This window comes from Sciurus vulgaris (genome assembly GCF_902686455.1).
Source record: "Sciurus vulgaris genome assembly, chromosome: 15".
In the NCBI taxonomy this organism is placed as follows: domain Eukaryota; kingdom Metazoa; phylum Chordata; class Mammalia; order Rodentia; family Sciuridae; genus Sciurus; species Sciurus vulgaris.
In genome coordinates, this window is record NC_136476.1 from 38,120,828 (window position 1) to 38,140,198 (window position 19,371).

General features: G+C 38.3%; 1 protein-coding gene across 5 annotated transcripts in view; it reads right to left on the bottom strand.

The window, feature by feature from the left end:
- SLC24A2 (solute carrier family 24 member 2) overlaps positions 1-19,371 on the bottom strand; it is a 224,987-nt gene that overhangs the window by 78,460 nt on the left and 127,156 nt on the right. For 3 of the 5 annotated variants that reach the window (XM_079113191.1, XM_079113190.1, XM_079113193.1), the window contains exons 3-4: positions 6,025-6,063; positions 3,264-3,372 (exon numbers count right to left, since the gene is read on the bottom strand). In XM_079113191.1, the coding sequence (XP_078969317.1) occupies positions 3,264-3,372; positions 6,025-6,063 (148 nt within the window). The remainder of the gene's footprint in view (positions 1-3,263; positions 3,373-6,024; positions 6,064-19,371) is intronic. The other 2 variants (XM_079113192.1, XM_079113194.1) reach the window with 1 other exon arrangement.

The window sequence follows — 19,371 nt, forward strand, 5'->3', positions numbered from 1 at the left end:
ATGGAGCAATTTTAAAGCATTGAAGTGCTTTCCATATTTTCTAATCACTCAGGTCCAGAACTGATTAGGGCTCCCAGCTCCCTCAGATTCACACTACTGGAGCCCTCCATGTCTTTCAGGGAGAGGATTCACCTTGAAAGCAGGCACCGGATTCAGGAGGCACATCTCACCATGGCAGGAACAAACAGCTTAATTGCAGCATAGCTCCACAAGGACCAGGTGTTTTGGAAAATAACTGAGGGCCCTACTCAGACAACCCAGATTTACTTCCTCTTATCTCACAGAAACAAAACACAACCTCCCCTCTACACAGGAAAAATACAAACAAGCCCTATCAAAAACTGAATTCTTCCAAACAAAGAGAAATATAGATGGCGGGGACCTGTGGACAAGGACACACACACATAAAACACACACACACACACACACACAGTTATATGATAGCATATCTCTGCAAAGAGTCCCAAGATAACAATTGATAACAGTGGTTTCTTCAAGAGCCAATTGAGAAACTAGAGAAAATTGAGGGTTGGGGGTTGATGGAGGAGGAAGGCATTTTTTTTTTCACTATAATTTTTGAATATTATAAAATTAAAACAATATTACTTTTCTAAATAATGAAGCAGAATAATTCCAAACTGTTTAGGGTACTTTGGTGTGCTAGGCAGTGTGTTAAATACATATTCACTCCTATAATCCTTACAATAACCCTACAGTGCAGATTTGGTATGTATCATCCTGATTTTATAGAGGAGGAAGCCGAGGTAGAGAGAGGTGAAGAAACTTGTTCAAGGTCATGCACTCTGAATCCAGAGTGTGGATCTGGATCTTTCCTTTTAATTACTACATAACACTGCCTTGCCAAAAATAAACAGAGTCACTTGCTCTTGATTGAGTTGGGGCAGATGAAATGTTTCCCCTCTTCTCTTACTCAATTCTCCAGGAAAATGGAGTAGAAAAGATAGATAATGGCTCAAAATAACCAGGAAACAATTAACCTACAGTTTAAAACCTGTATAGCTTTAGGGGCTTCAGAATCATGTGTCAGTTCAATATCATGACTTCGACCAGGTTTGGAGCCTTAGCAGCTACTATGCACAAGGTACTTGGCTAGGACCTGGTGACAACTAGTGCATAACACAGAGCCTCCTGCTCTCCGCAAACGTACTGTATCCTGGCAGTCAGGCAACAAACACGTAACCACACAATTCCGAGGTCGATTCCTAGGTGTGTGATAAGGTAAAACTGAAGAGTGCACTGAGAGAAGAGGGTTGCGGCCTTGATTTATACTGGATGGTCAGGAAGAATGGAAGGAGTAGAGCTGGAAGAAATGGGAGGGGGTGGATGGAGGGAAAAGTGCTCTGGTGGGGGGAACAGACTATGGCAAAGATCCTGAGGCCAAAAGGTGACTATCTGCAGATGCCAAGCCCTTGTGGTTAAAACAAAGTGAGCCCAAGTGAGTTTGGAACAAAAGGCAGATCATGTAGACCATGGTTAGGGTTTCATAATTTTTCTTAGAGCCCTGGTAACCCTGAAGATTATAAGTGGGAGTGACATAACCCAATTGACTTTAAGATGCTTGGGCTGCTGTGTGGAAGCAGTGTGTAGACAGAGGCAATGGAAGAAGTGAAGACCAGCTAGGTAGCCTCTGTAGGAAGCAGGGAGGGTGACTTGGAAGAAAGTGCAGACACAGGGAGCACAGGAGAGAAGCTTGAGCCTGGGCAGGGGTTCCAATATTTTATGAAAGGAGACTAATATTAGCTAGGAAGTGTGATTGCGAAGCACAAGTTTACAAGTATGAAAATACTTTATCAATGATAAAGTGCCCAACAATGAGAAATAGTGTTGCAGATGAAGAAACCAGGTTCTAGAGAGAACTTCATTTGCCCAAAATCACACAATGACTGCTTTGTGGCAGTTGGCCTGCGATTCCTTTACTCCTTGCTCTGTGGTTGTACCCAAGGAAAGAAGGTGACTGGTGAGCAGATCCAAACCCTTTGTTAGGTGGACCTCTGGGTTAATAGAGTAATGATGCCCCTGACAAAGGATTATCACTTGCAAACTGTAGTGGAATCTATGAAGCAGGGCATGCTGGGGGACACCTCTTTGGGATATAACAGGGAGATGCTTCATAACAGAAATTCTCCATGCTCTGCAGAGGAAGGTGACCTTGTGGCCTCTCCTATTCTGCTGGGGGAGAGGTGTGTGTCTAGTGAGGGAAGGTAGGGCCAGGGAGTTGCTCTTGGGGTTCCAGAGTTTTCTTAACATCCTGTGAGTCTCTTGGTTGCCTGTGCCCTTGAAATTCCTTAGCAAAGCTTGATACTGGATAAGACCTCTGCTGAATGTGGTAGGACTAGCAACCAGAGCCCTTGTGTTCAGTACACATACCTGTTTCTCAGGTCATATTCTTCCCAGGACACCTATTAGTGCCTGTGTAACATTAGCCTTCATTGTAAGGTTTGGGGTAAAGCAGAACTGACTTGGTTATATCAAAAGCTCTTGCTACTGGCAAAACTCTGATATTTATTTGACATATCAGATATTTATCCACTGCAAAAATTAATTTTATATGATATTGAGATGCAACTGAAGAAACCTGATGTGTTTGGCTTCATCGTGCCAAGTAAAACCACAAAAACACAATACTGGGCTTTTGGGAATGTCTTTATAATTACCCTGGGAGGTTCCCCAATGACAGCTCCTGAGCAGTTACCTTAGAGATCTTTGGATGTTTAGATGCTCACTCTCCCCCCACACTCCGCCCCACCTCCAACTACCAAAAAAAAAAAAAAAAGAAAAAAAAGAAAAAATCAGTGCAATATCAATGTTCTGCTGTGAACATCATTTCCCAAATTACTCATGGCCCTCCTAAATCCTGGAGTTCTTTTTCTCTCTCTTTTTTAAGGTGCACAACTTCTCTGCATGAACAATTCTGTTTTGAAACTTAGGATGATAAAGGAAAACTGCTATTCTAGCTGGGTGGGAGGGAAACCTTCCTGTCCTCTGCCTCAAAATAAGCTGTATTTATACGGGAGGTATCAAAAGACAGAAACGGCACATGGAACTCACAACCTACTTACTCCTGGTACAAAGCCACCCACCACGAACTGAGCTGTGGTACACAAAGCACATCACAGGGCAGGGCTTCCTCTGGCAGATGCTACCCAAGAGGAGTTTGACAGGCATTAACATGTTTTGTGAAGAAAATTCTTTGATATCCCCTTTCCCCATCACAAGCTCCCACACCAAAGCTTGATGTTTACCTTCGGCGAGTGGGTCAAGGGTGTGTATCATGAGCTGAAAGATGCTATTCCTCATGAGACTGTTGTGGAGGGAAGCAGAACTTCCGCCTCGCTGTAGGCGCGGCTTAGCCTGAGCAGAGAAACCAAAGATACTGTTAGTTCTCAGAAGAAAATGGCCAGTGCATTAAGATAAGACCCTCATCAGGCCTGGTGGACACTCATTTCTATCACATGAACATACACCATTCAACCAAAGGTTTTCAGAGTACATTTCTAACCTCCTGGGGGATAGCTTCCTCACAACCTCTCCTACCAAATGATTTAATTGCTTCCAGTTGTTTTAGAGCTTAGTCAATGCAAGGCAACGTGCTACATGCAACACATCATTTGCTTATCTCATTCTCAAAGTTAACCCCATGAAGTAGATCCTATTAGTCTTGGTTCTAAATAGATGAGGAAACAGTGTTAGAGAAGAGAAATGAATGTCCAAGTCACACAGACAAAAAGTGAGAGACAGAGGCGTGGATCTCAGGTCTGTTTTTCTCTAAGATGGTATTAAAGAAGTGGGTGGTCCCTAAAATTTTTGGATTGGTGCATCCCATTGGTAAAATTTTTGAGTGTATATCAATATCAATATTAAGTCTATATTGATATCAATATTCACATTAAGATCCTTATCTATATAGACATACACACTAAAATATGAGCATATACGACTTTTTTTTTTAAACTAAGAATAATAATATAGAAAGCATATGAAGAAGGTGCCAATGTCTTTATTCTTGCTCCTCAAAGGATCAGCTTGCATATCTCCTGGGAGACCTTGTCTCCACCCTGGGGACTGCAGCTCTAATACAGAAAGCACTGTGCTTTGAGTTAGTGAGAGCTGAAGAGAGAGAGCTTTCTACCCTGGGGATCCCTAGAAAAGTCTCCTGGCTTCCGGGCGGTTCTTTGCAAAAACTCATATTAGTTGTGATCCTTTACCCAAATAAAAGGATCTGAGATGTGAGAGGATGAATGAGCTTCTAGAGACGAGTTTACCAACAAACTCTTTTTCTTTTATCTCCAGAAGAAAATAGACTAAAAGTAAAACCCACCACACCACTCACTATATTTTGACAGATTTTTATCTCAAAGAGAAACTGCTTTCTTCTCCTTGATTGATTTTGTGCTGCTTATCACAGGGGAAGATGCTCAGAGGCAGCTAAGCTTTATAGACAAATAGATTTAAGGGGGAAGATTTAAGGTACTATAATATAAATGAACTAACTTTTTATTGAAATTTTGGTCCTAAAGCTTAACATGAAATTTTTCTGAGGTCAAATAAAAATAAAATACTATTTTCAATGTAGTCTTCTAATATTTTACAGGGTTTTCCAAAGTATTTGATTGTGCTTTGAACCCACAGAGGGTTTTCCAAGAAAAGTTCCACAAGAGATCCCATAATTAACTAGATTTAGAAAATGCTAAACCAACTCATCTTTAGAGTTTCAAGACATACATTAGACCATTAAGACTTCCACTAATGAGATCTGGTTAACTTGGGCAGCATTTCTAAACTGTTGCCAACATGTCCCTTATTTTGTTAAGTACTTATTAATGATCATAGTTCAAACATTTGGTGGCAAATATGAAACATGTAGTGAGCTTGAAATATAAGTAACATCTCCAAGTGAGATACATGGAGACATTGAATTTATTATCGTTGTGATTTTATTAAAATCGTACTTCCAACTCAACAGTGTTCAGAGAAGAATCAGAGGTGTCTCAATGGTGAAAGAGATCATAAGCTCCTCAAAGGAAGAGACTGAGGTTTGTGCCTGTCGCCTAGTACTTGATCTAGAATCCTCTGGGCTCTCAATGAATGTCTTATGTCTTTGAGCATTAAGTGAGGAAGGACAAGGGTATAAGTATATTAATTACTAGTCTTTTTAGCCTTAAAAGTCTGTAATACTTTTAAATGCATTGTATTAACTATTAAGTTATAGAGGGTTCAGATGATGAAGGCTCATAGTATTAATATATATTAAGATACTATCTTAATATATAGTAATATGTATTAAGGTAAGGAGACTTGAATAAAGTTGATATGTAACCATTAATATCTAAACACAAGGACTCAGAAGTCCTCTCCTTGCCATGATGCACAATACTAAGTGTGAGACACTAATTGAACAGGGACTGGAAAATGTGTCTCTTGCTAATTATCTCTCATAACCATTGTTACTGTGGTCCTTATTCTGGGAAACTGGAAGAACTTTTCTGTAGGCATATTCAATAGAATAGAATTTTACCTAAGGAATAACTTAAAACATTCTTTCAGGCATTATGTATATGCTGAATATATATGTTTCATGTAGCATTTCTTTTGATGGGACCAAAAGAAATTTTCAACTAAAAAGTAAGTGCATGCGATACACAAAGAAAACAGTTATCGAGCATTATATTCCACACTGTCCCCAACCAAATATCAGCTCAACATCCCTTGGAATGTAGTTTTGAAATTTCTCACTCTTTCAACTTTTTCATGAAAAAGCTCATGCCCAATGGCAGAGAAAATTCAAACTTTTGAAACCTAGGACCCAAAATAATTGTCAGCAAATGTCATAATTCAGTTGTTATTCATCGTAGGACAGAGTATACACTTGCCCCAGCAGATTAAACCATATATGTATTCCAAGGGAGAGGATGATTTGCTGACCACACAGTCTGATTTCCTCCCAACCCAGCCCCACACTCTCCACAGGCACAGGAACAGGCAGACAGGGCCACTGGTCCCTACCGGTAGAGCTGGTTCATCCTTGTCCCTGGCTGTAGATGACTGCATAAGAGAGAAAGGCAAAAACAAAAGATAGATAAATAAATAAATAAATGACAAATTACATATAGGGTTTACATTTAATAATAGGTGTCAATATAGAGAAAGATTTGGTTCTTTCTGCTCTTGCAATAAGACAAAACAGGGGGCAAGGAGTTGATATTTCTAGACGATATACAGTTGCATATTCAGGCACATAATCCATTCTCTCAAGAGGTCAAAGATTGAACGGCCAACCTAAATGGCCAGTATTAGAGGCCAGTTAAATAAATTACAGCCCAGACATGCAGTGGAATACCATGGGATCATCAAAATGAATGAGGTGAATCTGCATGTATTGAAATGGGTAATATCTAAGAAATACTGTTAAAAGAAAACTTATTTTAAAAACATTATTCATTATTATATCACATCATAAGATAAATTAATAGTACTTTGGTACTATTTAGTATTAATATGTAAAGGAAAAAAATCTGCAAAAATTAGTGTTAGTGGTTATTGTTAGAAGAGGTGGGATTACACAGAAGGATCACTTTCCATGTTTGGAGCGAGTCCGTATTCATTATCCTACATACGGTTAATAAAATAAGCCCTGAAGAAGTTAGACTGCTGAATTAAAGACCAGGATCAACTATACACGGAAGTCGGATAATCCACTTTTTCTCGTGGCTTCTCTACTTCCAATTTTCTATTCTAAAATGGAACTCTGTCTAGTTGGGAAGGGTTGGCTAGAAAATGAGGGCACAAGAAGATTTGGTCATCTATTGGAAAGAACACAGTTTAGGCAAGGAGATGTTGGAATTCCCATATGACTCAGCTCATGGCTTTGTTTCTCCATCTCAATGTGAACTCCTGGTCTTAGGCAGAATTAGGCACCATCCTGTGATTTCTCCAGTGATGCACAGGTGCCTTAGGTCTAAGTGACCTGCCCTGTCACTTTGCCTCAACTATGGGTGCTTACAGCAACAGCAAGGCAGAACCTCCCTCGCTCAACCTTGCTTTCTGGTCCCCTCAATTAGAATCTGAGCAGATATGCACCTGCAGGAATAATTACACACATGGAGAAAAGGTGATAGATGCAGAGCTGTTGCAGAACTTCATGAGCTGTGGTCTTCTTTTTTTTAGGTCTTGCCACATGCATCAAAAAAAGAACATTAAAGTGCTTCCATATCCCACATGAAATATACATTCCTGAGTAAAAAACGAAGAGGGTTCTTAAAATTTTGAATTTCAAATTATTGGCCATGTGTAATTTATTTATGATCAGCATGTTCAAAATTTTGGAAAGTGAGAAAATTGAATGCCTGATTTGTTTTCACAGGTAATTTTCAAGAAAAGTAAATTTGATAATGAGGTTAATATTAGATATTTTGTAGACATTCAATTAAATATTTAATAATCTTGATCTTTATGGATACATGTTTTTGAACTTTGGAACACTCCAATATATTTTTTTCCTTTTGGTTCCAAATACTTTTATAGATCCTTGAAGAACTTGTGTGTCTTAGTTACAGACAGAAGGTTCTGTGTTGATGATAATCTCTGAATATGGCCTATGGGAATGACTAAGTTTGCCAGAAGACCCCCTGTTGGGGGTCTTTCTAGGTTACATCTTTAAAAACTCTAACAGGACAACACCCTGAAATCCTGGTTCTGAGGAACATACTTGGTAACTGGAGTGGACTGGAAATTATCCTTTGTTTTCTCTCTGCTCTGAAAGGGACCACATGAGCCTGCTTCTCTCTGGTGGGTCCTTTCAATTTCTCTTCTTACATCTCAGACAGCTCAACAAATGGCCCCTATTCTACAGAATAATCCTCTGGGGAAATTTTCCAGTGCAGTGAGCTCAGCCTTTGGACATACATCGAGATTAACTGTCAGAGCACACCTTTTCAGTTAGCAAATTTACACCTTGTGGTAAAATGGCAGACAAATAATTATGAGTTAGAATTGATATCCCAGGGATACCCCAGAACAAGAAGGAACAGGAAAAAAACAGAAAGGGTGGGTTTCAGAATAGCAAAAATAACACCAGTTGAGAGTTTGGATTTAAAAAAATATACTTTATGAAATTATTTGAGGGAGGAAAAAAAAAAAAAAATCCAAACCTGTCTTTTGGTCTGAAAGAGAGGAAAAAAATCTGCCTCACTGACTTCCTTTTTCTCTCACAAGCTTGGAGGGTCATGAAACACAATAAATGGAAGGAAATACCCTGTACATAGATTCTGTGAAGGAAAAAAAAGTGGATTTCAGAGAAAGGTCTGAAAGCCTACATAAAATTTTCCACTGTTTAATGTCAACAGAAGTTGACATCTATAGTTTTCTTTCAAATGTGATTTGCAGATATGAATATGCATCAGGCAGCAACATGTAAATTTAGGTAGATATACATATGGCAGCTGAGGCCATTTAAAATTCCTCTGCACTTTCCTTTTATGTAGCCCTGTTACAAAAGGGGGCATGGTGATAATTGCCCACTTTCGGGGGTTCACCCACATCTATTGATAGTTCCTGATGTTCACCTGATGTAGGCTTGCTTTAATTGCATCTTGAAGCAGACTCATCTGCTGCAGCTGATGGGAATTCAGTTTTAAAGGGGTTTTAGTCACATTGGAAATGATGAATGACGGGAACAAAGAAATTATCTTAACGTGTATGGCCAATAGGTTTTTGGTTGACCTTGATGTCATGAATTTATTTTCAGGGCCATTGACCATCTGGCTAATTTATTCTTTTTTAATTTTCTTTTCTTTTTTTTTTTAATTTTCATTTTTTAAAAATATTTTTAGTAGTAGAGGGACACAATACCTTTATTATTATTATTTTTTAACGCGGTGCTGAGGACTGAACCCAGGGCCTCACACATGGCTGGGTGAGTACTCTACCACTGAGTCAGAACCTCAGTCCCTAATTCTTTTAAAAAAAGTTTTTCACATTTTTTATTGGTACATTATAGTTGTACATAATAGTGGGATTTGTTGTTACATATCTTACATGCACAAAATACAACACAATTTGACCAATACAATTCCCTCGCACTTTCCCCCTCCCCTCCTTTCTTACTCCTTGGTCTCTTTCCTCTGCTGATCTCCTTTGGTTTTGGGGAGATCCACCCTCACCTTTCTTTTCTTCTCCAGCCTCCACATATGAGAGAAAACATACAACACTTGAACTTCTCTTAACATGACAGTCTCTAGGTCTATCCATTTTCCTGCAAAGACATAATTTCTTTTTTCTTTATGACTGAATAAAACTCCATTATGTGAATATACCACATTTTCTTTATTCATTCATCTGCTGATGGACACCTAGGCTGGTTCCACAGTTTGGCTACTATGAATTGTGTTGCTATAAACATGGGTATGCATGAATCACTGTGGTAATATGACTAATTCTTCAGAATAAATACTAAGGAGTGGTAAAGCTGGGTCCTATGGTGGTTCCATGCCTAGTCTTTTGAGGAACCTCCATATTGATTTCCATAGTGATTGTACTAATTTAGAGTCTCAGCAAGAGCATAAAAGTGTTTCTTTTTCTCCACATCCTCTCCAGAATTTATTATTATTTGTATATATATTTTTGATACAAGGGATTAAACCCAGGGATGCTCAATCACTGGGCCACATCCCCAGTCTTTTTTAATATTTTGTTTAGAGACGGGGTCTCACTGAGTTGTTTAGGGCCTTGATATATCGCTGAGCTGGCTTTGAACTCGTGATCCTCCTGCCTCAGCCTCCTGAGTTGCTGGGATTACAGCCATGCACCACCACACCTGGCTATTAGTGTTTGAAATCTTGATGGCTGCCATTCTGGTGTGAGATGGAATCTCAGTGTAGTTTTGATTTTCATTTCCCTAATTGCTAGTGATGTTGAACATTTTCTCATATATTTTTTGGCCATTTGTATTTCTTCTTCCAAGAAGGGTCTGTTTAATTCCTTTGCCCATTTGTAATTGGGTTATTTGATTTTTTTGTCGTAAAGTTTTTTGAGCTCTTTATTCTAGATATTAACACTCTGTCAGAAGAATAGATAGCAAATATTTTCTTCCATTCTGCAAGTCCCCTCTTCACAGTACTAATTTTTTCCTTTACTGTGCAGAAACTTTTTAACTTGATGTCCCATTAATTACTTCTTGGCAAATTTGTTCTATGGATATTACAGAAGACGACTCCTTCAAGCAAAGACTAACGAGACTTTAAAGATTAATCTTTCCATTCTTACATTGGGCTTTGTTTTTAATCCCTGTAATTTTAGTACCATCAATTATTATGCCATCCAACTTTAATACCACCCATTATTACTCAGTGTATTTCATACACCAATACTATCAATTTGGGCTGAACTAATTTGAAAACCCAAATCCTAGTGGTTGGTTCAAAGGTTATGTCAGCTGTAGGAAAATTTGTTAAACCTGTCTGTGGTGTACACAGCATTTCTTCATTTCTTGAGGATTATTTTAGAGAATTCATTAAACACATCTTTTTTTTTTTTCTTTCAGTGCTGGGGATTGAACCCAGGACCTTGAGCTTGATAGGCAAGCATTCTACAAACTAAGCTATATCCCAAGCACCATTAAACACATCTTGAAGGAACCCGGCTGGGACATTGGTATGCCAAGGCAAGGCCCCTATCCATTCATGACAGCTGAACTTCTATCAAGGCAAGATGTACATAATGCATCTTTTACTTACAAGAAAGTATTCTGTAATGTGTATCTTTATTCATTTGAAACCAGCTCTCTTCCTAATTACAAGCTGGTCCTGTGGCCACTGCCCCTAAATTGAGCAACTAGAATGAGGCTGTTCATAACCGCTGTTTGTTGTATACCGGAATTGTGCACTTATTCAAGAATTGTTTTGAAAGTAGAAGGAAACATCTAACCTATGTGGAAACATTTTTCCTCAAATAGTAAAGCATATTATGTATTTGGAAGCATTTTAAATGTTGTAAGTCATTCTCCAGTCATTAAATTTTCTCTCTTCAACTCTGGAAAGCCACTGGTTGAGGATGATTTTGCAGAATATGAAGTGTAAGTGTAGATTTGATGTAACTGTGAACAGATACAGGCCCCCACTTCCACTCCTCACACATCAAAATTAGGCAGATATTGCACAACCTAGCTTCCCAAGACCATTCAGTTAGAGAACAGTAGCCACGGTTCATTCTGCCATGTAATTGCCACCTGCAAATCACATAATCAAGTGGGAAAAAGAAATTACAAAATAAGGGGTAGTTTTCCTGGCCAATGATTTGGCATCAGACACAGAAGAAAAATTTTTTTTAAATTGTCAGAAAAATCCAGCAACAACTACTATCACCATAACTTTCTATACCAAGTCCTATGACATGTGCTAAGTTGATTATGCCAAAGACTCACAGGCACTATGAAGCCTAAGGAGATAAATTTAAAAGCATTACTTTGTCATAAATGTGATCCAGAATAAATATGCCAGTGATTCAAATACCAATCCAATATTTAATTTACATGAATTTTAATGTCTTAGAATCTAGAAAGATTGGATCAGGGATTTTTAAATTATTATAACGAACACAAGTAACTTGTATAGATCAATGGGCTTCACTGTAACATTTCCACACATGCATATTTTGTGCAAAGATCTTGTCCACTCTCTCTGCTACCCACTCTCATCCTCTTCTCTCCCCCTCCCCAATCTGTCTCTCTTCTACTTTCAGATCATCTCTTTTAAAATTTAATTTTTTAATTTTTATTTTGAAGTTTCCACATATGAGACAAAGCATGAAATACTTGTCTGTGTTCAACTTATTTTGCTTAACATGATGTATGAGGGATGAATTAAATTATATTCATTTAAAAAAATGACATGAAGCATATCATGATGTTTTTTTCTTCTTTCAATACATTATCTGTAGTAAACAAAGACACTCCTGGGTAAAAAGGAATAAATATACCTCAAAACATACTGAAAAGAGAGATAAAAAGGGCAAAAGCCTTAAACTGGAAATCTAGAAGGAAAGGAACCTGGTCACCTCGCCATCAGATGGAAACTCATCTCCCTCTCCTCTTTTATGATGACTCAGCATATTCCCTAAAACATTAGAGATTAAATAAGTTCTTGAAGACAGAAATACTAAGATACAAATTCAAATTACTTTACTGCTAGTTGTTGGGAAATTATCCCACAATCCCAGTCCTTCAGGAAAGTAAGAATCTCAAAGATTAAAGAAGTGCTGAAACTGGCAGCCCAGGAAGAAGAAATACACAATTCACAGTCGTGCTTAAAGAGCTACATCGGAAAGGAGAGAAAGGGTAGAAATGACCTAAGTAGGAAGTGGGTCAGGAAAGCTCACATTCAGAAGCAAAGCCCTTTGTTCATTTGTTTGAATAATCCCCATTGTCATGAAACATTTGGGATAGGAGAAAGAAACTTTGAGACCAGACATCTCTAGAATGAGAGTGGAAGAGAAATTGCCTAGAAACAGCTAAGGAACAGTATTTTGCTTTTTAAAGATTTGTGTAAGGAAAAAAAAAAAAAAAAAGTAAAATGGGAAGTGGTGTTACATGAAATTTAGGGCCAGACGACTTTGGTTCATTTTCTTGTTTTTGTGGCTTCTTAGTTGTGTGACCTTGAGCAAGTTAATTAATCTCTGTATGCATTTGTTCCCTTGTCTATAAAATGTTGATAATAAGAGTATCTACCTTAGAGGGCTGCTGGGAGGGCTAATAAGTTAATTCATATGAGTGCGTAGGCCAAAGTTTGGTACACAATAAGCAGTACATACTGCTCTATTATCATCTTTATTAATATTAGGAGCCTCAAGGGAAAACAGTTCCATCACAAAAGTAGATTCAGGTCATGAACTGGGTTTGGGAAGAGGGTGGCCTCTCTGGAAAGCAGGACAAGTTTATTGATGAGGATGGTGAGAGGTGATTTGTGCAGGACACTAGAAGATGGTCAATTGGGCGGGTCCTAGTTTGGCAGCTGTGGCAGAAGGAGATGACACAACAGATTCTATTTTCTTGACTTGGCTCCTGACCATGTCCCATGAATCACCCCATTTGAAGGACACAGGGTTGGCAAAGCTAGGTTGGCATCTTGTATCTCCTGTATTTTAGGGGGCCTGGTTTTGATCAGGAAGGCTCCCTGGACGTGGAAGATTCAGAGAAGGTAGAACCCAGACCTGAACTGAAAGGAGCCCCACAACTCTGAAATTCTGGGATTTGTACTGAATACTTTGAGACTTGGTAGGATGTTTAAAAAAGAGAAGCATCTGGAGCAGAAAGACTGCAGGTCAGTCATGAGCTCATGTTTCCTGGAATGTTTCCTTTCCTGGGTGTATTTGGGATTAGAGGCTTCCGTATTCTGGAAAGCTAAGTGTACAGGGATGATCTGTGAGTACACCCAGTGTAAGCACCTGGGAGCACCAGGTGCCTGTTGAAAGTCACAGTTTGGCTGAAGAGTTTAATAAGGTCCTTTCAAAAAAGTTAACCCTGTGAGAGGGCAGACACAGGTAAGAAGAGGCATTTCATCTTAGGGAGCCCCTGTAACATGGGAATGTTGGGAAGTTGGGAATCCTTAGTAAGGCAAGGATGTAATATCAGGTAATGTCAGGATGCAGACCTGCCTCATTGCTGACAAATTAAACTTATAAGATTGTAGGTAACCAGTGTCTCCAAATTATAATGGTCATGTACCATTACCAGAAACATTCTGGACAAACAACAGGCATAATGTGAATTTTTACCACCATCTCTCTATCTGCTACTGTTAACCATTAATTAAACATGGACTAATTTCTTTCCTCTTTTTTTGAAAGCAAAAATAAATAGAAAGAGTCCTAGTAAATTTCTTCTTGCATCCCAAATAATCCTCTTGTGTCCTCCACTGGGGATATAGCACAAACTTTTAAATAGTTCTTTAAATGCGACTCATAGCTATATTGGGTATATCCTGTACCCAGTTTTTCCACATAGTCTTCTTCTGAATACTAGAAGTTGTAAGATCCTTGAGGACAAAATTCTGCTAGGTGCCTTCTATGGTTCATGACTGTGGCTACTTAAAATGTAACCAACCAGGTAGTCTGGGTGAGTGAGGCCATCCAGATAGAACAGGAACTCTGTTTCTGTGTGAGTAGTCAAAGTTCCCGAGCTGCCTGTGCCACTGGTTAAATTAATAGTCATGGTGATTATTTAAGTCCGCTTCTTAAAGAACTATTTAATCTTTCTTATTAAGTAGGTGCATAGATGACAGTAATTCCCATTTTATAAATGGAGAGAAAGAGAGAGAGAGAGAGGAGAGAGAGAGAGGGAGAGAGAGAGAGAGAGAGAGAGGGAGGGAGGGAGGGGCAGGGAAGGCTTCAGGCTATTTCTGTACTCGGGATACTAAGCACCAGTGTTAATTCATTTAATTTAGGAGTTAATAACCCATCTACCACTGCTATCTCTTGCCTTCCCCTGAAAAATCCAGATGTTGCTAATATACTTTATTATATTGTTTGAGCAATTCTCACAATTACTAATGAACAATTTTGATATGCCAATCAAACACAATCTGTTAGTGGTATTCTGGCATTAGTCACACAGATTTCCTCTGACTAGTTATGAACCCCAAATGCATTTCTAACTAATGCATATATTAAATCTTTCTTACCTTACTTCTTTGAATGAAAGAATGTCTAAGAGCATGCGATTTTTAGAAAATCCCAACAAATGTTGGAACTGGACAAACTGAAGAATAATTTTACAGCAAATCAGCAATTTTAGTAATAATAGGTAATTTTATAGAAAGCTCAATAAATGCCAAATGTTTTATATGCAATACATCTCATTGAATCCAGGCAGTAATAAGTATTATAACCACCTCTGTTCCCTTTAATTCATGGGGATCCTGAGGCTGATGGAGATTGGACAATTTATCCAAAGCCACATAGCTAGTGAGTGGCAGAACTGGGATATGAATTCAGACATCTAGGCTCCAGAGCTTTCTTAAATGTTGGGGAAACAAGAAGGTGGAATTTTCCTTGCAGTGACCTGTGGGGAGAAGTTTGCAGGGAATATAACTCCAAATACAGTAAAAATATTAAGAACTATTTATGAGTTTTGACTTCCAATGGAGGCCAGAAAATAGTTGACAAGCAATTGTTGTGCATTCAGAATGATGGATTTTATGTTCATTGGATATGCATTTTGTTGTTGTTGTCCTTGAACTTGTGAGTTAATACCTAGGAATAAAGTATAGAAACCATTCTGTGGTCTTTTTTCTCTTATGGCATTATTATTTAGATTCTCCCACAATTGTCATGATTTTTCATTACTTCTCTCCTGAAGGTCATGGAGGGGACTTTTTATGACCTTCACAATGGTATAGGTTCAAATGCAATGTAAATTAATTTCAAAGCTGATTTGCATTAAGGTGTTGATAGCTGAACAGTAGGTGGGAAGATAGGGGCCCTCTGGTGGCCTCATTTATCACTGCAGCCATGAGACACTGCTCTGGATGTAGTTTATTTAGAAGCACAGATGTGCCAGGTCTTCAATTAATTTCTAATATTTGAAGGAAGAGTACTGTTTCATGTTTCAAGGAAATAACAAACTAAAAAAGAATGAGAAATCACCATCAGTGTTTGGAGCATCAACAGGAGACTCTGAATAGCAAGTTTTGAACAAAGGGAATCCATTCATTTAACAATATTTATTTGATAATATTTATTGTACTTTAATATATACTAGGCATTCTTCTAGGTTCTAAATATTTAGTTGTGACAAAAACTGACAAAAATCTCTCTTCTTGTGGACCTCACACTCCAGAATACGTTATTATCATGAAATTACCTAGACAGAAAAGGTTGGTAGTAGTTAGATTACTGAAAATGAAGTGTTATGTTTCAAGATATACTTTAGTGGATTAACAATGGTCTGACCATTACTTCTGTCATCATATTTTATAAGTAATCTATTGATCCTGGATTTAGTATGTATTCTTGTTTAGAGATAAACTAGTAAAAACTATTAAAAATATGAAGGACATGGTTGTGTCTATACAATTATAAACTCAAAATACAGCAAAATTTAATGAGCAAAAGGAACTAGATATTTCAAGTACATATTTAAACTGATACTATTGAAGGTATGATTTAAGTTTTGGTACTATTATTAATAACAAAGATTTCTGCCAATATTTAAAAAAACTTTCATGGAATTAAAGAGTTAAAAAAAAGAGAGACATCCTGAATTCCAAAGAGAACAAAAGATTACAAGTTGAATGTCATGTAATGCAGTGATTTTGATATACAGTATACAGCTTTTCACACTTATAGTTTTCTAGATTAAAGATGTATCCTCATTAATACAACATGTTGGTTCTGTACATTTTATTTTCTGATCCTAGAAATTTTATTGGCACTCTTATCAGCACCTGATTCCTATAAGATCGTGACACAATTAACACACATATGGAAAAGTTTAGATGTTAGATTTGTTGAATTTAGCTTCAGAATTTCCAGGAAGCAAACGAATATTATTGAGTCCAATTTAAATATTTAATAGTACAAATGAAATGTGTAGGTAAACTGGAGGAAACAACAGAAGACACAAAGTCAGGAATAAAGCATTTTGTGTTGGAAATGTACTGATACTGAGAATTGGTCCCATTCCTTAAACTGCTCTTCTGTTCCCAAGCAAGGCCAAGAAGAAGCTAAAATCATCCACATTACAGAAGTAAGTTACAAAAGTGGGACACTGCCACTTTCATTTCAAGCGCTGCTTGGCTGCTTCCACATTGTGCTCACTCCCTGTGCCACCCCCACCCGGCCCCATTTCCTCCCTAGTTCATTCTTCTGTATTATTTATCTCGTCTCTTTTCCACCACTGAGCACCCTTCTGAGGGCACAGACCATGCCTATTTCATTTTATATGATTCCACAGCACCTAGCTTAGTGGTGCTAGATGCTCAACAAATGCATGTTTAATAATAAATAAACTAAATCAGATCTTATATTTTTTTAATGAGCCCATATGCTCATCTATAATAAGGCTGGAGGCAAATGGCTTCTACTCAGTCCAACACTGATCTCTGTCCCTTTCCTCTTGACTTCTGATACTGTTAATGAACCACTGCTTCCGAATCATGTTCTTCTCAGGTAACTGGGATGTGCACTCTGACTGGGCTCTATTTCTTCCTATGTGTAGAAATGTAACATCAAACCTCCTTTCTTTGAGCTCCTATTTGAGTTGGATCAGAATTTCACAATGTTTCTTCTTGTATGTGTTTGTCATTTCGTCCCTTTGTTTGAACTGTAGACTTCTTGAGCAGGGGTGTCACATATAACACATCTTCATACTTTGTATTTTGACTGTCATTGTGCAGGCACACCAGATACTCAGCAGACAGTGGTCTTTCTGCTACTAGTTAAAAATAGTGGGATTAGAGGTTGCAAAGAAGGAGAATGCTCAAAAAGGCAGAAAATTAAAAATGAGGCAAAAAGACTTGAAGTGCTTGGATCCAGTGTTGGGGTTTAGGTCCTGGTCAACAAAAACTATTTGACTAGTATAGAGCGGTATCATTAAACATTCTCTGGTTAGTCCCTGGGATGGTGGGCCCAGATGTTATAGCATGAGTCATTTTAATCTGAGAGAGCCTGTTTTCCTTTTGGTGGCCCAGTTGGGTCTGTAATACTAGTAGGAAGAGGTGAGTTCACTCAGGGTCATCTCTTTCATTTGGTGAAAGGGTTGAATGGAGCAAGGCCACCAGGTAGTGAAGTGGAAAACAGGGCAATAAGGAACAGTTCCACTGGGTGTTGACCATGGTACACCTGGGCATCTTGGAAAAGTAGTTCAGTATTAGGGACTAGGGATCCCACCAATGGGGTTTGACCTGAAGACAGTTATCTTCTCAACTGTCCCCCTAAAGCAGATGCAATTAAGGCTATGGAGGGTCTTGTTAAAGTTCAAACTTATCCTCAACATCTTCTCAGCTGCCTTTACCCCAAAACTTTGCTCTCATAGGCGGTCCTGGCAAATTGTCACTTCCTGTGTGTTCCATCCTGGATAGTACCACATCACTCATTTTGCTCTATTTGCCAAATATCCTGCCTCATGATATCTTCAAAATCACTCTCTCACTCTTCATCCCATGCTTCCTGAGTACCTCAATGTGCTACACTCTTCTAGGTGTAGGGTTACAACAGGGAGCAGAGCAGCCCAAATCCTTGCAGTCATGGAGCTTATATTCTAGTTTAAATCTTCTAAGACATGTTCTTTCAATTAAGTAGCAACAGCTGCAGTTAATATGTAAGATCCTGCCTGATCTTTATTGAGCACTAACTATACCTGAGATAATATGCTGAATGCTCATTTGTAATCCCAAGTGGCAGGTGTTATTAGAAAGCATAAAAAAGAAACCCTTGTATTTGGAAGTAATTAGGGTTAGGGCTAGTAATTATAGATTCACAGGGAGTTGAAAAAAATGTACCATGAGATCCTAGGCACCTTTGCATGGTTTCCTCAATGGCAATATCTTGCATAACTATAGTACAGTATAAGACTAGGAAGTTGGCATTGGTACAATTTCTGGACCTCATTCACCAGCTATCTACGCACTCATTTATATTTGTGTGTGGTGTGTGCAGTGCTATGCCATTGAGTCACATGTGTAGCTTCATTTAACCACACTGTAGTCCAGGTCCTCACAGTACATCACCACAAGATGCCCTTGGCTATCCCTTTATGTCCACACCTGTCCCCTTCCAAAAGGAAATTGGCCTTTTCCATTCAGTGTAATTTCTTTGAAATCCATCCAAGTTGTTGGATGTATCAACATTTTGTTCTTTTTTAATCATTCAGTAGCGTTCTAGATCATGGTCCATTCTTTGCCTTTTATGGATATTCAATTGGTATTATTGGCATTTTAAAGATCTGGAGGGGTTAATTAGCTTACACTAAATCATATAGGCAGCATCGTTTAGTAGCATCCCAGGGTATGGTTGTATCACAGTTTGTTTAATTGCCCACTCATTCAAGGGCATTTGGATAGTTTCCAGTTTGGGGCTATTGTTGATAAAGCTGCTTTGAGTATTCATGTACAGGTTTCTGCATAAATACAAGTTATCTGGATATATGCCCTAAAGTGCAATTGCTGGGTCATATGATAAGACCATTTTTGGTTTTAAAAGAAATTGTTACCTCTTTTCCAGAACAGCTGTGCCATTTTACATTCCCACCAGCAAATTTTTTTGGTATTCTTGCCAGCATTTGGTATTATCATTGTTTTTTATTTTAGTTATTCTGCTAGGTGCAATGACATCTCATTGTGGTATTAATGTACATTTCTCTAA